Genomic DNA, 22504 nt, shown 5'->3' on the forward strand with positions numbered 1-22504 from the left:
GTAGTTGACATTTGGCAAGGTGGCTTTTGCTTGTTTCTCAAGCTCATCAGACGTGAACTGTACAAACTTGCACCAGAACTCAATAACAGGTCTGATTTCTAAAGGGCTTTGCTGACCTTGTGAAAATGACCTAGCACATGGATTTATATCTCTAAGATTTTGCAGACTTTGGCTATGAACTGGGGCCCCACAAAAAAAATTCAAGTTGGGCCCCAGAGTTTCAAATTGGACCGCACTGGCTGGCCCTGAGTCTCATAGTTGCTGGGCCCAAGTTGCCCTGCCATCGCATGAAGTCTTGGGTTTGCAATTTGGGGTGAGAGGGGACTGCCCACTGTGGGGTGGGCAGGCTGGGGAGGACCCCTAGATTTAGAAGCCCAAGGCTTCAGTCTACTTAGCCCATACATAAATCTGGCAATGCATGGTAGCTATTTAGTGCTGATAGCACAGCTAAGGGTGCTTCCTGGCAACCTATTTATTGCACATTCATCCTAATTTATTTGGAGGGAGATTAGATGGCCTGGGTTATTTAATTGGCAGCGGCAAGAGTCAGTCCAGCACAGTCAGTCAGTCAGTCATTAAGTCTCACTCTCTGGCTCCTGGATGCAATTAGTCCTGCTCTAGTTAACTCCCTCTTGAACACAAGCCTAGTTGCATCCCTCATGTGTGGGTGGGTGTTTTTTGGCATTTTCATAAAAAAAAGCTCAACAGTTTTGGGGTCTTCCTAAAGATAGCTCTTTCGGGGGGGTGCGTTTTTTACTTATTTAGCCTAATGACTGTTGGGAAGAAAGTTATTAGATGCTCAAGCAGCAGAGCAGAGGCAAAGCTGCTGCAGCAGATTGCATAGGCTTACCTGCAGGAAGGAGCCCCAGCTCACTAGTGTGAGCTGGGCAAGCTTCCAGTGCTCTTCTGTTGTCAAGGATGCTTATGAGCTGGATATTTTTGGAGGTCCTACAGAGCCCAGGAGAGAACACATACAACACACACATAGAAAGCGGTTGTGTTGCAGGGGGACAAAGGCGCAAAATATAAGCTCCAGATTTGCAAATACAAGACTTATTGTGCATCTAAATAACTATTCACATGGTATAAAATGGGTAAAAGAAACAAGACTATGCTCAGAGGCATACAAGACTTCAGTCCTAAACTCATTTGCGGTGGTACCTCTGGTTACGAACTTAATCTATTCCGGAGGTCCGTTTGTAACCGGAAACATCTCGCAACATGAGGCGCGCTTCCGCTAATGGTGCCTCCCGCTGCTGCCGTGCCAAAGTTCACAACAAGGGGCATCTACTTCCGGGTTAGCGGAACGCATAACCCAAGGAATTCGTAAGGAGGACGGTTTGCAACACGAGGTACCACTGTACTAGAAAATGATCCCTACTGAACTGAGGCCGCACTTCAGCTATCAAATCTGAAGCAGCTTCATGCTCTTGTACACAACCGCTTTGCTCTTCCTTTCACACATGCAGAGAAACAAGTCAGGAAGCCATGCTTAACCATGGTTTCCTGTTGCCTCTGAACTCGGAACTAGGGTTAATGGCTTCCAAACAAGTCAAATTATGGTTTAAAGTTGGCTTCTGTTTTCTGGCTCATTTGGAAGCCATTACCGTAACCTTTGTTAGCGATCTGCACATAAAGGGAAGTTCTGGTTAACTGGGACATCTTTTTTAAAAATAAATAAATTGCTTTTTCTATTTGACAGAAACAAGCAAATTAAAAACATAAGGTAAACGTTTAATTCCCTTTGACTTCCCTTCCCCTATTGTGGATCATAACATAATGATTTCCCCCTCTGCATCTCTTTCATAACTCTATTCTTATAAATCCTTTATCATTCCATAGTTCAATTTTTTGCTACAAGTTTTCTGTCAATTCTACTGATGTGTGTAATTGTTTACAATAGTTTTGCAAATAAATTATTAATTTCCCCCTTTCTTTATGAAAGACCTCCTCTTCCCGGTTTCTGATTCTTCCTGTAACTTTTGCTATCTCAGCATAGTTCATCAGTTTAATCTGCCACTGCTCCTTGGTTGAAGTTGTACCATCTTTCCATTTCTGGGCTAGCAGAATCTGTGCAGCAGTGGTTGTGTACGTAAATAGTTCCATCTGGTCCTTTGGGATCTCTGGTCCTATAATACCTAAAAGAAAAGCTTCTGGTTTCTTAGGAAACGTTATTGTCAATGTTTTTTTCAATTCATTATATATAATTTCCCAGAACTCTTTTATCATCTTACATGACCACCACATATGATAAAAAGTACCCTCTTTTTCTTTATATTTCCAGCATGTTTTGGACTTTGATTTATACATCTTAGCTAATTTTCCAGGAGTTAAATACCAACAATACATCATTTTCATACACTTCAAAGTGTAACATGCTGTAAATTTTCATCCTGTTGTCCATAGTCTCTCCCACACTGCTAATTCAATGTTGTAACCAAAATCTTTGGCCTAGTGGATCATAACTGATTTGACCTGTTCATCTTTTGTTTGCCACTCTAATAAAAGTCTATATATTTTTTAAGCTAACTTGATTTTATTTTCTAACAATTCTCTTTCGAACTAGGAGGCTTTATTTTAAAAACCCTTCTTTTTGACCAACTTAAACACTTCATTAAGTTGGTAATATTGCAACCAATCTGTTACTAATTTCCTTGTATCTTCAAACCTCCTTAGTTTTAAATCCTGATCTGCTTCATTTAATAATTATTTATAAGTTGTCCAATCATTTATCATAGTCCTTTTTTCACTGATATTGCTTCAAGTGGAGAGAGCCACCATGGTGTTTTGTGTTCCAATATATTTTTGTATTTATCCCATACTTCATACTCTGGTTTCCTTATAACATGGTTCAGAAAAGCTTTATGAACTTTAATCTTGTCATACCACAAATAGGTGTCCCAGCCAAATCTGTTATTGTGTCCTTCAAGATTTGATATGGAACCATTTCCCAGTATATCCATTCCTTTAACCAGCAAAGAGAAGATGCCTCAAAATATAATTTCAGATGTGGTAAGGAGAATCCACCTCTTTCTTTGCTATCAGTCAATAATTTATACTTTATTCTTGGTTTCTTTCCCTGTCAGATAAATCTAGTGATATCTTTTTACCATTCTTTAAAGCATCTTGTATTGCTGATCACTGATAGTGTTTGAAACAAAAATAACATTTTTGGTAGCACATTCATTTTTATCACAGATATCCTCCCCATAAATGACAAGTTCTTCCCTAAATTTATAGGCTCTTCTTAACCTCTCTCCAAACTTTCACATAATTGTCTTTAAAAATATTTATATTCCTCAGTGTTAAACACATTCCTAAATATTTAATTTTCTTTTCAATCATTAATCCTATTGATAATTGTAGATCGTTTTTTATCTGGCAATTCATATTTTTCACCATAATTTTTGTCAAGTTTGAAACCTGTTTTCTCTCTGAATTCGGAAATTTGTTCTAAAACCCTTGGGACACTGACCATAGGTTCCTCTACCACTATCATCACATCATTGGCAAATGCCTTGAGTTTATATGCTCTCTGCCCCACTCTTATCCCTTTGATCTCTTCATCAGATCTATTTCTTCTAGCCAGAACCTCCAACACCAATATAAACAATAATGGTGACAGGAGGCAGCCTTGTCTTGTCCCCTTAGTTATTTTAAATTTTCCTGTTGAGACCTTATTCACTATCAGCACAGCATGTTGATTAGAATAAATTGCCTCAATTGCTTTCAAGAATATATCTCCACAATTCATCTTTTCTAAAGTTTTTGTCATAAAAGTCCATGAAATGTTATTGAAAGCCTTCTCTGTGGCTTCCTGGTTTGTTTCCCTGCTCAAGCAATGCAAGGAACAAAGTGCTGGTTGTTAAACAAGGTTTGCTGACCTGGCAAGATCTAACAGGCAGGAGATCTTCGGTCATGATAAATAGCCCAATGGAGTCATCAACTCCTTATGTGGTGGCAGCGGGAGGCAAGTGCATTGTTGGGGACTGGTAGGAATGTGAGTTTAAAAAAATGGATGGTATTATAAAGCCTTTATATATATCTATGGTGTGGGCACATCTGGAATGCTGCTTCCAGTTCTGTTGTTGGTTCTCAGTGAGGTCTAGCATGCTGCATAGACAACTTTTTACATGAGGCACCTCCTACTGCCACGCCACACAGCAGGCAGGCAGGCATGCTTATCTGTGAGGTAGGAGGAGACAAAGGGTGCTTCAGGTCACCTCTATTTTCAGGTGGGATTCAACCACTTCCCCACAAAACGGGGCTTTTAACAGAAAGCGACAGGGAAACTGGAGTGGAAAGGGTGTGGCAACACTTGCTTTGAAGCAAAGTCATCCAAGCTGTTCACAAATAAATCAAGATGAATACTCAATAAACAGGTCATCTGGAAGCACCTGTAAAGAACCCCCCAAACCTCGTGTCCCTGCCACTTCCTTGCCCTTCTTTTTTATATATTAAAAATACCCTCTTTTTGGGTGTGGAGATCTGTCATCCCTAAACCTCTGACTGTTCTCATACCTACCTTCCCTCCCTTTTACTTCAAGGGATAGCACAGATTAAAGTTCCCTAAAAAGCTGCCCTTTAAAAAATGGAAAACAAAAATCCCTGCAATTAAGTAATTAATTAATTAATTGTGCCAGTCAATCAACCCAACGAACCAGTCATAAATGATACTGACAGTGCAGCCAAACCACTCCAATTCTTCCTCTCCAGAGAGTTTAATCTCCCTCTTCTGGACAGAATTTTATAGGCGTAGCCAAAATATTGTCCTCTTGCCAGGATGAGACAGCATGGGTGGGGGGTGGAGAGAGGCCCCAGCAGACCCATTTTTGCTGTTTAAAGCATGTGCCTGGAATGCAGTGCTTTTTTTTCTAGAAAAGAGGTGCGGGAACTCCCACTTTTTTTGACGGACAACCCTAAGTTCTTGAGCTTTTTTTAGGGGGCAGCCAAAGCCAGGAGCGGTAGCTGCGCCACTAAACAGCTGCCAGTAAGCTACAAAGAGGTGAAAAAAGCCCTGCTGGCCTGTCATCACAGCATAGGCACCAGCTCAGTATTGTGAAGGAGGAGGTAGCATTTTATTGAGAGTGGGGAGAACTTTGTTGCTTTGGCGCGGAACAGTGGTACCTCTAGTTACAAACTTAATTCGTTCCGGAGGTCCGTTCTTAACCTGAAACTGTTCTTAACTAGAGCATAGTTGTCAACGTTTCCCTTTTTAAAAGGGTTCTCATCCTGGGGCAAAGTTCTCAACTCGAGGTAACTCTTCCAGGTTAGTGGAGTTTGTAACCTGAAGTGTTTGTAACTCGAGGTACCACTGTATTTGTATATATCTTTCTTCATCAACATTTCCTACCTAGCAATTTTCCCTACCAGAATAAGCATTCCCTCCAGGCCAGCCATGTACACATTAGAGACTTGAAACACATCAAGTTCACCCCTCCTTTCCCTGCTGTGTTTCACAGCTCACTCTTATGTTGCTGTACAGTCCAGGAAGGGGGCGGGGTGGGGGATGTCTGCACATGCGCAATGGCTGTCTCAAATGTACACACCTCAGCCTAACTTCCATTTCTGAACTGGATACAGTGGTGTCAGGGGGGGGCAGGAGGCCAGGGCCCCAGATGCAGAATCTTGGGGGGCACTAACCATGTGCACGCAAGCACCCACCCATCAGCTGATGGGTGCTGGGTGACCGCAGCACCCACCCCACTCCTGCCCGCCAGCTACAGGCGGGTGCCCATATGCTGGGTGGGGGCAGGGTGCGGAGGGTGAAAAGCAACCTCTGCACCCCAGCAATGGCAGGGGCTTGGGGAGTGCAGAGGGTGCTCTTCAACCTCTGTGCTCCCACCCCTGCGCCCATCTGGCATGCAAGCGCCTGGCCACCAGCTGTTGGGCTGGGGCTAGCGTGCAGGGCAGGAGCGGGGCATGGAGGGTGAAGAGCACCCTCCATGCCCACCCTGCCCCCGCCCCTGCCTGTCAACACCAGGGGCTCCCTCTGCACTCACCCAGTTTCCGCCATTGATGGGGGGGCGGGCGCTTGAGAGCCAGGCAGGGACAGGGCGCAGATAGTGAACAGCACCCTCTGCACTGTGCCCCTGCCTGGTGGCGGCAGCAGTGAGGGCTGGGTTAGCGCACTCCATCTCAGGTGCCCTGGACCGGATGGAAGCTGGTTTGAGGGAAAGCGCATCAAACAGGAGTATTTCTCAAGAAACCACAGGATTGATACGGCTTCAAACAACAGAGGTGTAAGTGCACTAGAGCCAAAGTAAATGGTAACTTCTACATGGACCTAACGGCCAGGGGGCCCTTTACATTTACACAGTGTGTGGGTGGCTCCAGACTACCCCTGTTTTACATGAAGGAGCCAAGTGCATACTGGAAATTTAGGTTTCTGCATTTAAAGCAAATTAACATTTGCTGTTGCCCTTGCACAACAAATCAACTTTCTTATTTCAAAACAAACAACTTTTTGCAGTTTTCAATGTGATGTGGAAAAAACCTGCTCCTTTTCGCTTATGGGGTATCCAAGAGCCGTATAGAGTCCCTATCAGTCAGAGAAAATATCAGAGGCCAACCAGAGAATATTGAGAAGCAAAACAGCTAATAAGCCTGATCTTTATAAAACTGTTGCAACAGGGTTCCCTGCTTACCTGACACAGGGAGGAAGGAAGAGGAATCCCGAACAACAGTGCGCAAGCCCTTATATAGACTTTTGAAACTGCCCACCCTGTAGCTCAAGACCATCCCCGAAAACATCACACATACATCACAGGAGGAGGTGGGCTACAGCAGAAATACATCAAAGGGGGTGGTCTACAACAGAAATCCTGTTTTGTCAGGATACTGATAATGGTCACTTGATTGCTTTACCTGGGCAGCCTGGCCATTCCTTTTGCAATGCTAAATGCTTAGTTCCTGAATCTAGGTCACAGGCTCACCCTATTCATACACAAAGATGCCCTAAAGACAGGTAAGCACAAGACAATGGAGAGGCTTTCCCATTTCCTTCCTCCTTGCAGAGAAACATTTGGGAGAGTCAAAATGGTTTCAGGATTGCTCTCCTGCACTATTTCAGACATGTGGTTTATATACTTATCTATGTGTTTGCCTTGTAAATTTATGGACATTTAATTTATATATTTGAGATCTTACATTCTTTTAACAATTGCATTTCCCCATTGGTTTGCAAAGTGCGGGATGAACAAATGACTAATGGGGAGATTTGTAAAGGCCTCACAAGCAAATCAGGGTGAATGCAGAACTAATGTTGATTTTCATATAACTGTGCTGCTATAAAGAAAGCAGAACCAGTGAAGACCAGGCAGACTCCAACCACCATGGACACTTTGCATAAGCAAATCAGGATGAATGCTGGAGCAGGGGGGAACAGGGCAGTAAGACAAGCCCCACCAGATCAGACCAAGGGAACAGCTCAGTCAGTAGAGTATGAGGCTCTTGATCTCAGGTCAGAGATTCCTGCATTGCAAGGGGGGGACTACATGACCCTCATGGTCCCTTCCAACTCTACAATTCTAAGTCCAGCATCCTGCTGTCACAGGGGCAACCAGATGCCCATGGGAAACCCACCACTGCAACCCCCAGCAACTGGAACTTGTGCATAGTTCCTGCGGTGCAGTTTCCACTCCCACCCCACTTATTTCCCCCCTTCCCCTTTCCCGTTAAGAGGCCTGGGAAAGAAATAAGTGGCTGCCCCAAGCCCCTAGGAGCCATTGTCTGCTTGGGGGGTCCTGGAATCACACAGGGCTAGGAGATGTCTATGCTAGACAGTTGGAAGCTGCCAAAATATCCCCCCTTCCTCCTCCTTCTCCTATCACAAGGGAACAGCCAGAGGTTAACTCTCCATTCACCCAAATAGCTGTGTTAACCCTTTAGCAGCCAGCAGCATCCCCATCACCAGACTCTGTGCATTTAGTAAAAGGTTGTGGTTTAAGGAGGGTAAGAGTCAATTCAAATGTGGATTAAAATCTTCTTCAGCCACCACCAAAGATTAACTGGGAAGGGTAACAAGCAGAAAACATTGGGACTCTTGATCTTTTGAAGTGCCCCCATAGCTAGCCCGCCACACAGAATCGATGCTCTCCTCTCTCTTTAAGAATGCACTTGAAGGCAGATTTCCCCTTCCACTCCATAACCACAGCCAGCAGAAGGCTTGCCTTAGGCCCAAATGGGCAGGGTGGCAACCAATGGTCCGTTTAAATGAGAAGCTATTAGTTAGAGGAGAGTGGGAGGCAGAGGAGGGAGGGTGGGTGCAGGGAAAGACTTAATTCTGCCCTCCTCCAGTTTCCCTTCTCCAAGTTGCTCCCCCCCCCCCCACTGCACAGTGGGAACATGGGCATAGCCAGGATTTATGTTAGGGGGGGCAGGCTTAACTAACTCAGTTTAGTATTTTTATTTATTTACTTGATCTTAGGGGAGCAGCTGCCCCTTCTGGCTATGCCCATGGGTGGGAAGTCATTGGCAGGGCAGTTTGGGGTGGGGCAGAGCAGACAGGGGAAGGGTTAAGCACTCTTCCACTTCAGCCTCATGCATTGATTCTGCCCCCCCTCCACACACACACACCTAAGCAGCTTTTAAAGCATAAAAGGGAGCATCTGGCTGCAGATGAAGAGATAATGGAAGATATCATTTCATTTGCTCTCACAAAGCTTACACTGTGGTTAGACAGTACCCAGTCTTTACTGAGCATTTGTTCTGATTTGTTTATGAGCCAATTATATGACTATATAAGCATACATCCTGATTTGCTTATGGGGCATTTATACATCTTCCCATTAATCCATACATTCCAAACTTTTCAATGCATTTTTGTGTCACTTTCCAAGTCTCAAAAAGTCATTCTTTTAAAAAGTCAATTTGTTGCGCTAGAGAGACAGGACACTTTAAGCCACTTAAAATGCACAATCCTAAAGTTCTGGTTTGTGCTTGAATCCTTCCTGCAAAATAGGGGCATGTATCAGGTCTTCTCAGACAGAAACAGCTCAACATTTCAAATTAACTGCTCAGTCCTATTGCTGGTCAGATAGCTTGTTAACACTACAGGATGAATAGCTGATGTTTCATTAGTGGGAGCTAATGACAGGCGATATTCTGTCTCCAGCTTTTTGAATGTGATGCTCTAGGAAAAGGGAATCTTTTTGGTTCCACAGTGACAAATATTTATCAGGATCTGTCTTAAAGGTCAAATTTGACAGATGGGTGAGTCCACTCACCTGTTAATCATATGATGTCACAAATGATGCCAGGGGATTTGGTGCTTTGAAGTCCCAAAGCTGGGGAAGGCTGGCAGGTCAAGACTGAGAGGCTGATGATTTTGCAGGGACTGGTTAGCGGCTTAAATCTGTGAATGTTTGTAACAGTTTTTGACAGTTCCTTACAGTGCCTCTTGTGGTTGGTGGCGGCTGTGTGTGGTGCTGCGGTTTTTATCCCTGTTTGCCACTGTACTGTCATTTGCTGCTTGTGCACTACAAGCTGAGTTTATGGCCAATCAAACTTCATTCTGGATGTGGGAACCTGCACATAGCTACTGTTTGGTAGATACTGGGGGTGGTGTGTAGCCTTTGTAACAATACATCACACTGATGATGATGTTATAAGACTTTCTATTCTCAATGCCCAAGACTGGAGAGTAGAAAGTGGGGGAGCTGTCTATATATTTGTGCTCCCATGTTTTAGTGCAAAACCAGCATGACATCACTACATCTTATTTTTTAAAGAAGCAGACTACAGCTATAAGGAAAGGTGCAACCCCAGACACCCCCTACGACTAATGATCTTCCATCACCCCCGCGGCCACCCCCCATTACTGCCTGAACCAGTAATGCACTGCCACTCCAAAGCTATTGTGTTCATCATTGCAGAAATGGCTACAAAGCTGTGCAATGCAGCAGCCTGGTAGTATTGTCATCTGGATAATAACTGAGTTGGAGAAATGACAGGCATTCCAGAGAAGACAGCTAGCACGGAAAAAGCGTTCTCTTCCAGCGTCATTTATTCCCAGTGCAGTTTGGTACCTGGCCAGAAGGTGGCGCGCTCTGATTTCCACAAAGGCATTCATGATCTCTCACAGCAGCTGTGAGAGGATTCCCTGCCTACCCCTTTGGCTGTGTTCAACACTAGAAGTTAATTGAGATGAATAGACTCAATATACATTGATATTTGAGAGGGGCGTTTGTGAAGAAGGGGCAGTATTCTTTCTGTTATAAGCAAATGAAGAGAGTACTGTACTCTTCACCTAGCAGAATGTAGCAAAAACATGGAATTTACTGTATTACCATCATGGTATAAACCAGTGATGGTGAATCATTTAGAAACCGAGTGCCCAAACTGCAACCCAAAACCCACTTATTTGTTGCAAAGTGCCAACACGGCAATTTAACCTGTATATCTCATTTTTTGTGTGTGTTTCACGTTTCTTCTTTAGGACTGCTGTTGTAATAAATAACCCTTCATAAAAGTTATTGCATTACATTCTTCATTAAATTATCTTTCCATTGATATATAATTTTATGGTATAACTCAGTGCTTTTTTTTCTTAAAAAATGTTTAGGGGTACTCTCATTTTGACTCAAGAAAATCACCACAGGGGGAAAATAAATACAGTTCAATTTGGGAAAAATAAATGTAGTGAATTTCTTCTCCCATTAAATTCACAAAATATTTAGGGGTATGCGTCCCCCAGTGTCCCCACAGTAAAAAAGCACTGGTATTACTCCCAAACAAAGTGGTGTTATTGGCCATCAAATCTCAGAAATACATTTTTTCCCAGCAGGTTCCATAATTTTGGCCACTAGTGTACACTGGAGGGCTGTACTAAGAGCCACCCTCTTCCAATTTTTAATATGAGATAGTAATGATTGTCTGCATGCGCACATACAAATAAATAAACCCAGCCAGATGGACGGGGTATAAATATTATTATTATTATTATTATTATTATTATTATTATTATTATTATTATATTTTGCCGTTTCTTCGGCTGCCATTTGATCGCAGCCTCCACGGAATGAATTCCTCTGTTGCTTCCGTGGGAAGCCCAGCAAACATTCAAACCCAGCAGCCCAGTTTTAGGTTGCCGTCTTTATATGCTTACTGACATGGGGGTTAAGCCCTGCTGAACTCAAGGCAGCTTACTCCAGAGTAGGAAAAACAGACTGGCGGGAGGCCCTGGCGCATCAGAAGTCATGCCTGCTCAGCCCCTCACTCGCCCACCAGGCCCTGGTGCAGCAGGCTTTGGACGGCACATGCGAGGCCTCCTCTCCTCCTCCTCCCCCACCCCCTGCGGGGGGGGGGGGGAGTTTAAAGAAAGGTAGTTTAAAGAAACCCCCACTATATTTATATAATAACTAATCCCTTCCAAGTGATTTGAAAGCAGATTAGAAAGCCAGCATCACACCGCTAAAATGAGCCGGATTTTGTTTCTAAACAAGAGAATCAGCAGCATAACATCTTTGTTTACCTTTGTGCTATGAAAAGCCTCCTTGTCTAATGTCTGCAGATCAAGATGCCGTTAGAGGCACCAGAGCAGGCGGGGCTTGTTCTTTCTATCCAGTGGCAATATTACAGGTATAGGAAGAAGGGGAGGAAAAACTCAGCGCTGCAGTCTATCTGGGAGCCCCAGTGTGAATGGATACTCCCAGTGGTTAGTGACTGATGTTGAAAAGAAAGCACTCTGCACCCACTCCTAAGAAGAGCTCTGCTGGATCCGGCCAGTGGCCCATTTAGTCCAGCATCCAGTCCATTTCTCACAGCGGCCAAGGAGGTGCCGCAGTGGGAAACCCACAAGCAGCAGCTGATCACAAGAGCACTCTCCCCACCCCCCTCAGAAACACTTCTGTCCATTCATATTGAGCCATGATGCTGAAACTGAAAGCAGCCCCTAGAACCATTCCCTGGTCCAAATGAAGCCCTGATGTCCCTTTAAAAGCAATAATAATAATAATAATTGAGCTGGCATGCTGGTCACTATAAGAACGCAGCATATGAACATAGAAAATCAACAAGATGAGCAAGGCCAGAGGCAGCTTTCTCTTGAGCCTTGCAGTTGGGAACAGTTGTTGACAAGAGCTGTGACTTAGCCTTCTCCTTCCTGACAGTGCTCAGGCCTTCAGCTTCCTGGATCAGCTGGTTCTGGACTAAGGATTCAGGAAAGGAGGGGAGGATTCTGCCAAGGGCCGGAGCCCAGGGGAGGAAAAGGGTGTGGGTCTCCCGAGTGCTATCAGCACTTCCTTTGCCTGAGGACAAGAGGCCAGGCTGAGGATTGGAAGGCCACTTGGGAGTCATCGTAAGCACTAGGCATGTTGCACTGGTAGTGCAGTAGTGAAGGGTCCACATCTGTCCAGGCGGCAGAGAATTCAATGCAGGTAGATAGGAGATGGGTGGGAAAGGACTTGTTCATTCACAAATACAAATGGAGCAGACAGGAGAGAGAGAGACCTGGTAGACACCAAATATGTGTACACACCAAATATTTAAAGTGCATTCAAAGCACCTACATACCCACACCAAGAATCCCGGGAGCTGTAGATTGCCCCTCATAGTGCTACAATTCCCATCATCCTTAATAAACCTCAGTTCCCAGGATTCTTTGGAGGGGGGTGTTTTAGAAGTTAGCTAAATCCACGATCTGATTAAAAGCTGCTGAGGCTGTGCACCAGTGATTATTTGGGGGAGACCTTACCGTATGCTGTAAAACCTTTCAGTTTTGTGGAATTTTAATGGGCCCAACCTGGACTTCTGCTACACCAAGAGCATTGCTCAAGGCTGGCTGGCAGGCTACAGAATACCAGAGGGAGGCTGCTTTTAAGTTGCCCCAGGAGGCTCCATTTTAGCACAAGGGAAGCTGTTCAGTGTGCAATTACTTATTGTGCAGCAGGAGAAATTTTCCTTATGTCAGCACCAAAGTCCCCAAACATAGACTATGGCAACCCTGGTGAGGTCCATTAAAATACTCCATGGATGTGCCACACTTCTCTGGGTGCTGTTGGATTTTTTGTTTTTTTAAATGGAACCTAGAAACTGTATTATACTGTGTCTGGCCATTGGTCCATCCAGCCCAGTATTGTCTACACGGACTGGCAGAAGCTCTCCCAGATTTCCAACAGGGTTTCTCTCCCAGCCCAAACTAGAGAGGCCTAGGATTGAACCTAAGACCTTCTGCATGGAAAGTGGATGCTATTCTATATGCAATTGCTTGTGCCCTACTTGTTTTTATTTGGCTACTGTTATTTGAGAGGAATTTGTGATTGTAGGTAATGTAAAATGAGAAGCATGACCATTCGTTCTCAACAGCTGAATTTGTCACCTTTGGCTTTGCATATGGGAGACCTGGGTTCAAACAGCTGCTTATCCCTGAGAACTCATTGGGCAGCCTTGGATCAATAACAATAAAAATTAAGCATTTCCACAACTAAATCTTAACCCCAACAAAAACCTCTACACCCAGCAGCCTCTAAGCATTCTGGTTAGCTGGTCTTGCAGGACTCACAGCAAAGCTGATCTCTGGACACTTAAGCTCTAGCAGCAGCGAGTCAGTGAGGTCCCCACCCTCCCAAACCAGGTGGAAACAGATGGGCAACCCAGCAAACGAGTCTTGCAGGACTTACAGCAAAGAAGGTCTTTCTGTGTACCGTATTGCGTTAGATACACCAAGCTGGTCTGATTCAATAAAAGGCGGCTTCTTATGTTCCCCATCTGAAGCCTCAACCTGTCACCATTCAGACATGTGTCCATGCTGCCTATCACCTTTTCATTCCACTTCATGCCTGTAGGGTCACCAGAGCCTTGGGGAGGGGAGGCGGTAGAGAGTAGATGGGCTCTTCTCTTACCTTTGAGAGCTCCTTGATTCCCAATAATTAATAAGGTTAGCCTCATTGGCAGAGTGAAAGTTTTAACGCAGAGTGGGGGAACCTCTGGCCCTCAGATATTGCTGAACTACATCTCCCACCCACCCAAGCCAGTATGTGTCCTAGGTAAGGCCGATGGGAGTTGTAGTCCAACAACATCTAGCCGGCCAAGGGCTCAGCACTCCTGTTTCAAAGCATGAAGAACAGTATTATCACTTCCTAATTGCTATAGCTCATGCAGCTGGCAAAAGTGCCAGACATGACATGGTCCAATTCAAAAGCAGGCAATTTTTCTTGTAGCAAGGGGTTGGTATGCCCTCTGTACTGAAAACTGAACCTTTTGCACTAATGTTATCCAAACTGCCCAGAAAACCAAATCATTTAACCTGTATAGATTTGACAGACTAGCATCTATTTGATAGTTTTGGACAACTTCTTCAGTTTTTGCTCCACCGACTCTTCTCCCAGGTCTCGGATTCTGCCAGTCATTTCTGCCAATTCCATATAGTCCATCACCTTCATCTGCCATTCTTCCAAAGTGGGTAGATCTTGTGTCTTCCAATACTTTGCAATAAGTATTCTTGCTGCTGTTGTGTCGTACATAAAGAAAGTTCTGTCCTTCTTTGGCACCAATTGGTCGACAGTGCCCAGAAGAAAGGCCTCTGGTTTCTTCAAGAAGGTATATTTAAATACCTTTTTCAGTTAATTATATATCATTTCCCAGAAAGCCTTAATCCTTGGGCACGTCCACCAAAGGTGAAATAATGTACCTTCCGTTTCTTTACATTTCCAGCATTTATTATCGGGCAAATGAAAGATTTTTGCAAGCTTGACTGGTGTCATGTACCACCTGTATATCATTTTCATAATATTCTCTCTTAAGGCATTACATGCCGTAAACTTCATACCTGTGGTCCATAACTGTTCCCAGTCAGCAAACATAATATTATGTCCAACATCTTGTGCCCATTTAATCATAACAGATTTCACCGTTTCATCCTGAGTATTCCCTTTCAACAGCAAGTTATACATTTTTGACAAATTCTTAGTTTTGGGTTCTAGCAGTTCTGTTTCTAGTTTTGATTTTTCCATCTGGAAGCCAATTTTCTTATCCAAATTATATGCCTCCATTATCTGATAATAATGAAACCAATCTCTCACTTTGTTTTTTAATTTCTCGAAACTCTGCAATTTCCATTTGTCTCCTTCTTGTTCCAAAATTTCCCAATATTTCGGCCATTTGGCCTCCATATTGAGCTTTTTCTGAGCCTTCGCTTCCATCGGTGACAACCACCTTGGGGTTTTATTTTCAAATAGGTCCTTATATCTTATCCAAACATTAAAAAATGCTTTCCTGACAATATGATTTTTAAATGCTTTATGTGCTTTGACCTTATCATACCATAAATATGCATGCCATCCAAATACGTTGTTAAAACCTTCTAAATCCAAAATGTCTGTATTTTCAAGGAGTAGCCATTCTTTCAACCAGCAAAAAGCTGCTGATTCATAATAAAGTTTAAAGTCTGGCAGGGCAAATCCACCTCTTTCCTTTGCATCAGTTAATATCTTAAATTTTATTCTAGGCTTCTTGCCCTGCCAGACAAATCTAGAGATATCTCTCTGCCACTTCTTGAAACAGTCCATCTTGTCCACAATTTGCAATGTCTGAAACAAAAACAACATTCTAGGCAATACATTCATTTTTATTGCAGCAATACGACCCAACAATGAAAGCTTCAAATTTGACCAAATTTCTAAATCTTTTTTCACTTCCGTCCAACATTTTTCATAATTATCTTTAAATAAGTTCCTGGGTCCACCCTGCTTCAGAAGCTAGCAGGCCTGTCCTAAATTATAACCATGTAGGCAATCTCCCTAACCTGGCCCCCACGTGGGTTAAATTGACTGGGAGCTTAGATTCTACCTAAGCCACTCAAAAAATAATAATCAGGGTTCAGCCTTGAAATGAGCAAGCAAAGTAATAAAAATGCAGAGTGCTTTGCAGAATGTATGAAGTGCCTTTTCCTTCTACATTGAACAAGCCCAGTCAGACCCACCCATCCGGGATAAAGCAGTTAGAGAAGAGTGATTTCCAGACATGGTCAGCCTCCCTTCACCCCCAGACCCTTCTGCTTGGTTAACGGAATCGGCATGGTTCATTTGTGCGTTATATGGGCCGCTGCTACACTGACTGACCCAGGGCTATCAACTCTCCCTGCTTTCTGCAGCAGCTGTTGACTCGCAGAGCTGATTTCCCACTCTTTCTTCCTCTCTCCCCTCCCTTTCTACGAGATTTCATACTTTCAGCAGGAAACGCAGTTTGGGGGTGGTCATCATTCCCTGCATTAGGAGGGTAGGGAAAAGGGGCTGGGAAAAATCTCAGAGAGGAAGGGAGGGAGAAAGGAAGGAAGAGAGGGAGGGAAGGGAGAAAAGGGAGGGTGTGTTTCTGCTCAGGCTCAAGAGACACTCAGGTTTCTTTACTGCAAGGAAGTTTGCAGCTCCCTTCTCTCCCAGTAAGAACCGGGCAGAGGGGTTTTAGATGGAGGCCAGCTCAGGGGCTGCCACCAGTTTTGCAGCGCATTGAGATGCCAGCCCCAAATCAGACTCCATCAGAATCCATGAAGGTAAGCTGGGAACTTTTCCCTTTCCTTGCCCTTACTGCTTGTGACACCGGGTTAGGGGGAGCAGCTTCTTGCAAATGGGCGCCAATGGCTGGAAACACAATTTTCTCCCCGTTTTTTTAAGGCTGTGGCGGAGACACGGGATTGCTACGAGAGTGGGGGCCTGGATGGAGCAAATAGGCTTCAAAGGCAGCCACAGAAAAGGGGAAGATGTGCAGACGGGAGCTTTGATGGGATGCTGGCCTTTTGGAAGGGGTTGCTTCCGACTTCACTAGACAGCTTGGAGATGGGGCTTTTGAAGGATGGCTTGTAATAGTTTACAAACAAAATATGCTTTAGCTATTATGCAGTGGCCAGCCAGGAAGCACATGAGCAGGCCAGGAAGGCAACAGTCTCTCCCCCACCCCCGCCCCCATGTTGTTTTTGCCCCCAATGTCTGATGTTCAGAACATGGAAGTTTCACTTATTAGCTGTCCATGACTAACAACCTGGGATGCACCTATGAATAAAATGGAAGTGGGTGGAGCTCAGCCTTGGCAGGGAAGGCAGCCCTCTGAGCTTTTCTGTCTAGCCCTCTGGGCCACAGGCTCTTTCCCTGGGCTCCTCTCCCAGGCAGCTCCCCTCCCCAAGCCTATTCTGCACCCTTAGGGAGTGCTTTTTGACTGGGAAGCGTCCACAAACTCTGCTTGCCTGGATGGAGAGGCGTGTGTACTCAGAAACCTCTGACTTTTGTGTGGCTGGAAGGTGTTATGTACTGAAGTTCTCACCCTGGGCCAGCAGGGGGATACTGTAGATAGTTATGCAAATAAGGGATCGAAAGTGACGTTCAGTGATTGGATAGTTTTGGAAAGTTGTTACAGTAACGTTGTACTGGAGCTCTATATAAGCAGGCTGACTGAACCCTTCAGTTCAGTTCTGTCCTGGCCTGTGAATAAACAAGAGCTGTTTGAAGAATTGCTGTGTCGTCTGATATGTTCACCCACAACTTAACAGAAGGTACAGTGGTACTTCTGGTTAATACTTACAGTGGTGCCTCGCAAGACAAAATTAATCCGTTCCGCGAGTCTCTTCGTCTTGCGTTTTTTTTGTCTTGTGAAGCACGGCTATTAGAATCATAGAATCCTAGAATCCTAGAGTTGGAAGAGACCACAAGGGCCATCGAGTCCAACCCCCTGCCAAGCAGGAAACACCATCAGAGCACTCCTGACATATGGTTGTCAAGCCTCTGCTTAAAGACCTCCAAAGAAGGAGACTCCACCACACTCCTTGGCAGCAAATAGCTTAGCGGCTTAGTGGCTATTAACGGCTTAGCAGCTTAGCGGCTATTAACGGCTTAGCGGCTTTAAGAAAAAGGAAACAAACTCACAAGAACTCGCAAGACGTTTCGTCTTGCGAAGCAAGCCCACAGGGAAATTCGTCTTGCGAAGCGACTCAAAAAACGGAAAACCCTTTCGTCTAGCGAGTTTTTCGTCTTGCGAGACATTCGTCTTGCGGGGCACCACTGTAATTCATTCCGGAGGTCCGTTCTTAACTTGAAACTGTTCTTAACCTGAAACACCACTTTAGCTAATGGGGCCTCCTGCTGCTGCCGCGCCGCCGGAGCACGATTTCTGTTCTCATCCTGAAGCAAAGTTCTTAACCCGAGGTGCTATTTCTGGATTAGCGGAGTCTGTTACCTGAAGCGTCTGTAACCTGAAGTGTTTGTAACCTGAGGTACCACTGTAGTCACATCCATTGCTTGGCCCACTTTCTCCTCTGGCTGCTCCCACCACAGGCATGTACTTCCCTAAGCCAAGGTCGCCCATGTGGAAGTGTGGCTGATAAAGGTTGTGCTGATAAAGGTTCCCCACCCCCTTAAAAAAACTATAAGATGATAAAGGGGTACAAAGTGTGAAATAATGTGTGACCATGAGTATTTGGCAAATGAACAAATGACTAAGCTGGACTATGTTTGTGTGTCTCCCCATGATAGGGGATTTTGCAGTTTCCAAAATATTGTACCAGATTAGCTGCCACTAAGGGAGGATCCAACATCCAGTGCAATTTTGACACTTTAAGAGGGCTGCCAACTGAACATGGCCTTGGGTAGGGCGCCAGTGGCTGTGCACATGCTATACATTTAAAACACATGCCCTCCCACAAAGGATCATGGGAACTGTACCAGTCACAGACTACAATTCCTGGATTCTTGGCAGGGAGGAAAATAGAGCAGCTCCCCATATCATCCATGTATTCTTGCCCTGTACAGTGGTACCTCGGGTTACAAACACCTCGAGTTACAAACACCTCCGGTTACAGACTCCACTAACCCAGAAGTAGTACCTCCGGTTAAGAACTTTGCCCCTGGATGAGAACAGAAGTTGTGCGGTGGCAGCAGGAGGCCTGATTAGCTAAAGTGGTACCTCAGGTTAAGAATGGTTTCAGGTTAAGAACGGACCTCCGGAATGAATTAAGTTCTTAACCCGAGGTACCACTGTATATGGCCAGAATTGCGAGGGGTTGCTTGAAACTTCAGTCTTTGCTCAATACTGATCTGAACCACCCAGGAGACGGCATTGCTTAAGACGCCAACAAGAATGTGTGTCTTGCATCACAATAAATTAATCCTACTGATCAAATAACGGCGCATATTTATTGAGTTGTTGCCTCCTGCTTCATTAGGAAAGGCAGTTTACAAAGTCCTGAGCCGCAGCCACCAGTCTTGGCTTGTATGGTTGGAAGGGAACAGCTTTCACTGTTCAGTCCCCCTATGAAGCCCTATCATTTCCTTCTTGCCTCAGCAGATATGCTGAAACCCAAGCTGGTCTAGTTTCACTTTTGTTTAAAACGATATTATTATTTTTTAAACGATATGACTATTTAGCAGCCCTGTTTGCGTAAGAGTGGCACCGTGTTGCTGTTTTTGTATCTCTCTACCAAGAATTTTTTAAAAGGTGGTTCCCAAGATTCTCTGGCACTCCAACATGACCAAGAAACGAAACTCATATGGGTGACGGAGCCACGCTAAGCAGGTAGTCCAGGCAGATCCACATCATGCGTTTGAAGCACATCCCCCAATGAATTCTGGGGACTGTAGGGTGCTGGGAATTGTAGTTGTGAAAGGGGGAAACTATAGTCCCAAAGTTTTGGGGGAGAAATTGTGTGCTTAAGCATTTGTTGTGAATTAGCCTCTACTAGGCTTGATCCTCACATAGTTGTAGTTTTGTCCCCTGCTTTGTTATGAATGAATTGGTTCCTCTGTTATCACAATATCCTGTCTGCAGAAGCTCCAGGCTCCACTCCAGGCTGGAGGGAGTGGATGGACTTGCAATGCATTGCCCCAAGTACACACCATCACTTTCTGACATATAAATGATTGGCTGCCATGCTCTCTTTGATGTGCTTGCGCGACAGTATCACCATGAGAGCAAACCCTGCCATCCATCCCTGACAGTGGGAAGCCTGGATCTCATGGCACAGGACCCTCCCAAGGGGTGCTGTTCAGTGGAGGAGTATGCAATTATGCATGGTGGGCAGATGTGGATATAAAAGGTCCCCCCCCTTGTGTTTCTAGAACTTGGGGACATCCAATGAAGCTGAAAGGTTGGAAGATTCAGGGCACACAAAATTAAGCACTTTTTCACGCACCTTGTACTATGGAACTTGCTCCCCGAAAGAAGTGCTGTACTGATTGCACCAACTTGAATGGCTTTAAAAGAGAATTAGACAAATCCATGGAAGAAAAGGCTATCAGTGACTACTAGGCATGCTGGCACGCTCTCCTTCCACTGTCAGAGCCTGTAGGCCTCTGAATACCAGTTGCTGGGAAGTGCATGAGGGGAGAGGACTGTGGCTTGTGGGTTTCCTGCAGACATCTGGTTGGCCTCTGTGAGAACAGGATACTGGACTAGATGGGCCTTTGGCCTAATCCAGGAGCACTCTTCCTACGTTCTTATGTGTCTGAGTATACATACCCTGCAAACATCCTTGAAAAACTAGGACATCTCATTTCCCCCTGCAAGAGCATGGCAGCCATTTTGGGCACTGTGATATCGTGCAATTGTGATAAGCACTTTTGGGGGGGCTGTGATCTTGTGTGGCACCCCAAACACATGTTTTTGTGTTCTGTGAGGGCATGACCCCCCAAAAAGCATATCTTTGGAGCACAGATGAGAAGACGCACTGTTATGTACTGAAGTTCTCACCCTGGGCCAGCAGGGGGATACTGTAGATTGCAAATGCAAATAAGATGCAAGATGCAAATAAGGGATCAAAAGTGATGTTCAGTGATTGGATAGTTTTAGAAAATTGTTAGAGTTACATTGTACTGGAGCTCTATATAAGCAGGCTGACTGAACCCTTCAGTTCAGTTCTGTTCTGGCCTGTGAATAAACAAGAGCTGTTTGAAGAATCGCTGTGTCGTCTGCTATGTCTACCCACTATTTAACACACATGTTCCAGTTTTAAGACGCAACATGTTGGAGGGTATGAGTATATAGTACATTTCATCCCAAAAAAGGTCCTGTCTCTACACCACATTGCAATGGTGGGTATTTTGTTACTGATCACTCTCACAGAGAGAGACACACACACAGACAGTGCCAGCTGCTGGCTTCTGTCACTTAATCACGCTGAACTTAAATGTGTGTGCATTTCCAGTATAACCAAATCCACCGATAAGCCAGTGTGTGGCAGAAGAGGCAGCCAGCCAGGCCAAGTGGACCCACTGCTTGCTTTCTCGCCTCAGTGGTGCTTTGGCTCCACAACCTTGCCTCCGCAGCTGCTGCTCACAGGCCGTGGCTGACTCATCTCTCTGACCTGGCAAGGCCAAGCTAAGAGTAGCAACTGAGTCGCTTGCTCACTGCTTTTGGCCTGCTCACCTGGTCAATTTGCCCTCCCCATCTGTCAAATAATTAGATGTGCTTTTTATTAGCTCTGAGTAATCCCTAAAACACTCCTTAAAAATGGGAGGAATGTTTTACAACCCTTTTATAGTGGGTGGCTAATAACACTTTCATTTGAGGGCAGCAGGGAGATGGTGAGTTGACTCAAGCGGATCCTGGCATTAACGGTTGGGTAAAAGTTGTAAGCGGTGGTTGTGTATATCAGGGCAGGCAGAAGGCCAGTTGGGATCTGATAGAGATCCACTGATAGATCTCTGGGTGATTTGTAGTAAGAGGTTTTGACTCCCAGTTGCTTCACAGTGGTAGCAACGAAATGACGTTTCCCCCACCTAATTTATGCTGCTGAAATGAAGACAACTAACTTGTAGCAGACTTTTCTGCAACGGGATAGTGAGCTGCTCAGTTCCGTTTTGGTGCTGAAAACAAATCTCTAGACTCAGACTATGCTCAGAGGCCACCCTGTTTTTCAATTCTAACTGTAATGTCATTTGTACCGGGCTCTCATTAGTAGAGATTGAGGTTCTATTAAAAATAGTGCTGATCCAACAAGACGGGCTATCTGCCCATGACAGTGTGTACAATTTGTGTTGCTATATAAATGTATGCATATGAAATCTGCCTCAAGGTAAGTGCTGCAGCAAGAAAAGCTGGGTGCTGCAGCCTGAATGGCTTGTGCAGATCTGCATATATTTTGCTTATTTTTTGTATAATTTAGTATTGGTTAGTGGTGGGGAAGGGGTAAATAAAATGTTATCACGCTTTAACTGATGGAAAGCCTGTCCAGGATCACACACCCCTCCCCGCACGTGTTTCTAATCAGAAACGTGTTTATCAGGTGCTGCCCGTCAGCTGCAATCTATAAGGGTTTGTGTTGTTGTTTTTAAAAAAGAATAAAATAATTCTGTCCTGCAGTAACAAGGAGGCAGGTAGAAGAATCTTAGGTGAAGCTGCAGCTGCATTGTCTCCTGCATACCTGTCACATCTAAAGATGGAGTGCAAGATTGTGTTGTTGCCATATGGTAGGGTTGGGGAAACCTGTGGCGCTTCCAGATATTGCTGGACTCCAACTCCTTCAGCCCCAGCGGACATAGCCAATGATCAGGGATGATGGGAGTTGTAGTCAGGCTTTCCATCCTTG

At 44.7% G+C, this 22504-nt stretch overlaps 1 protein-coding gene across 4 annotated transcripts in view; it reads left to right on the forward strand.

Annotated features, from left to right (window-relative positions):
• TNS2 (tensin 2) overlaps positions 1 to 22504 on the forward strand; it is a 125580-nt gene that overhangs the window by 15670 nt on the left and 87406 nt on the right. The window contains exon 1 of one of the 4 annotated variants that reach the window (XM_083486079.1): positions 16301 to 16486. The exons of the other annotated variants lie outside the window; for them this stretch is intronic. Within the exon in view, the coding sequence (XP_083342205.1) occupies positions 16448 to 16486 (39 nt within the window). The 5' untranslated portion in view covers positions 16301 to 16447. Of the gene's footprint in view, positions 1 to 16300; positions 16487 to 22504 lie in introns of those variants that run through there. 4 annotated transcript variants of the gene reach the window in all.

The sequence above is a fragment of the Podarcis liolepis genome (assembly GCF_965112155.1).
Source record: "Podarcis liolepis genome assembly, chromosome: 2".
NCBI lineage: Eukaryota > Metazoa > Chordata > Lepidosauria > Squamata > Lacertidae > Podarcis > Podarcis liolepis.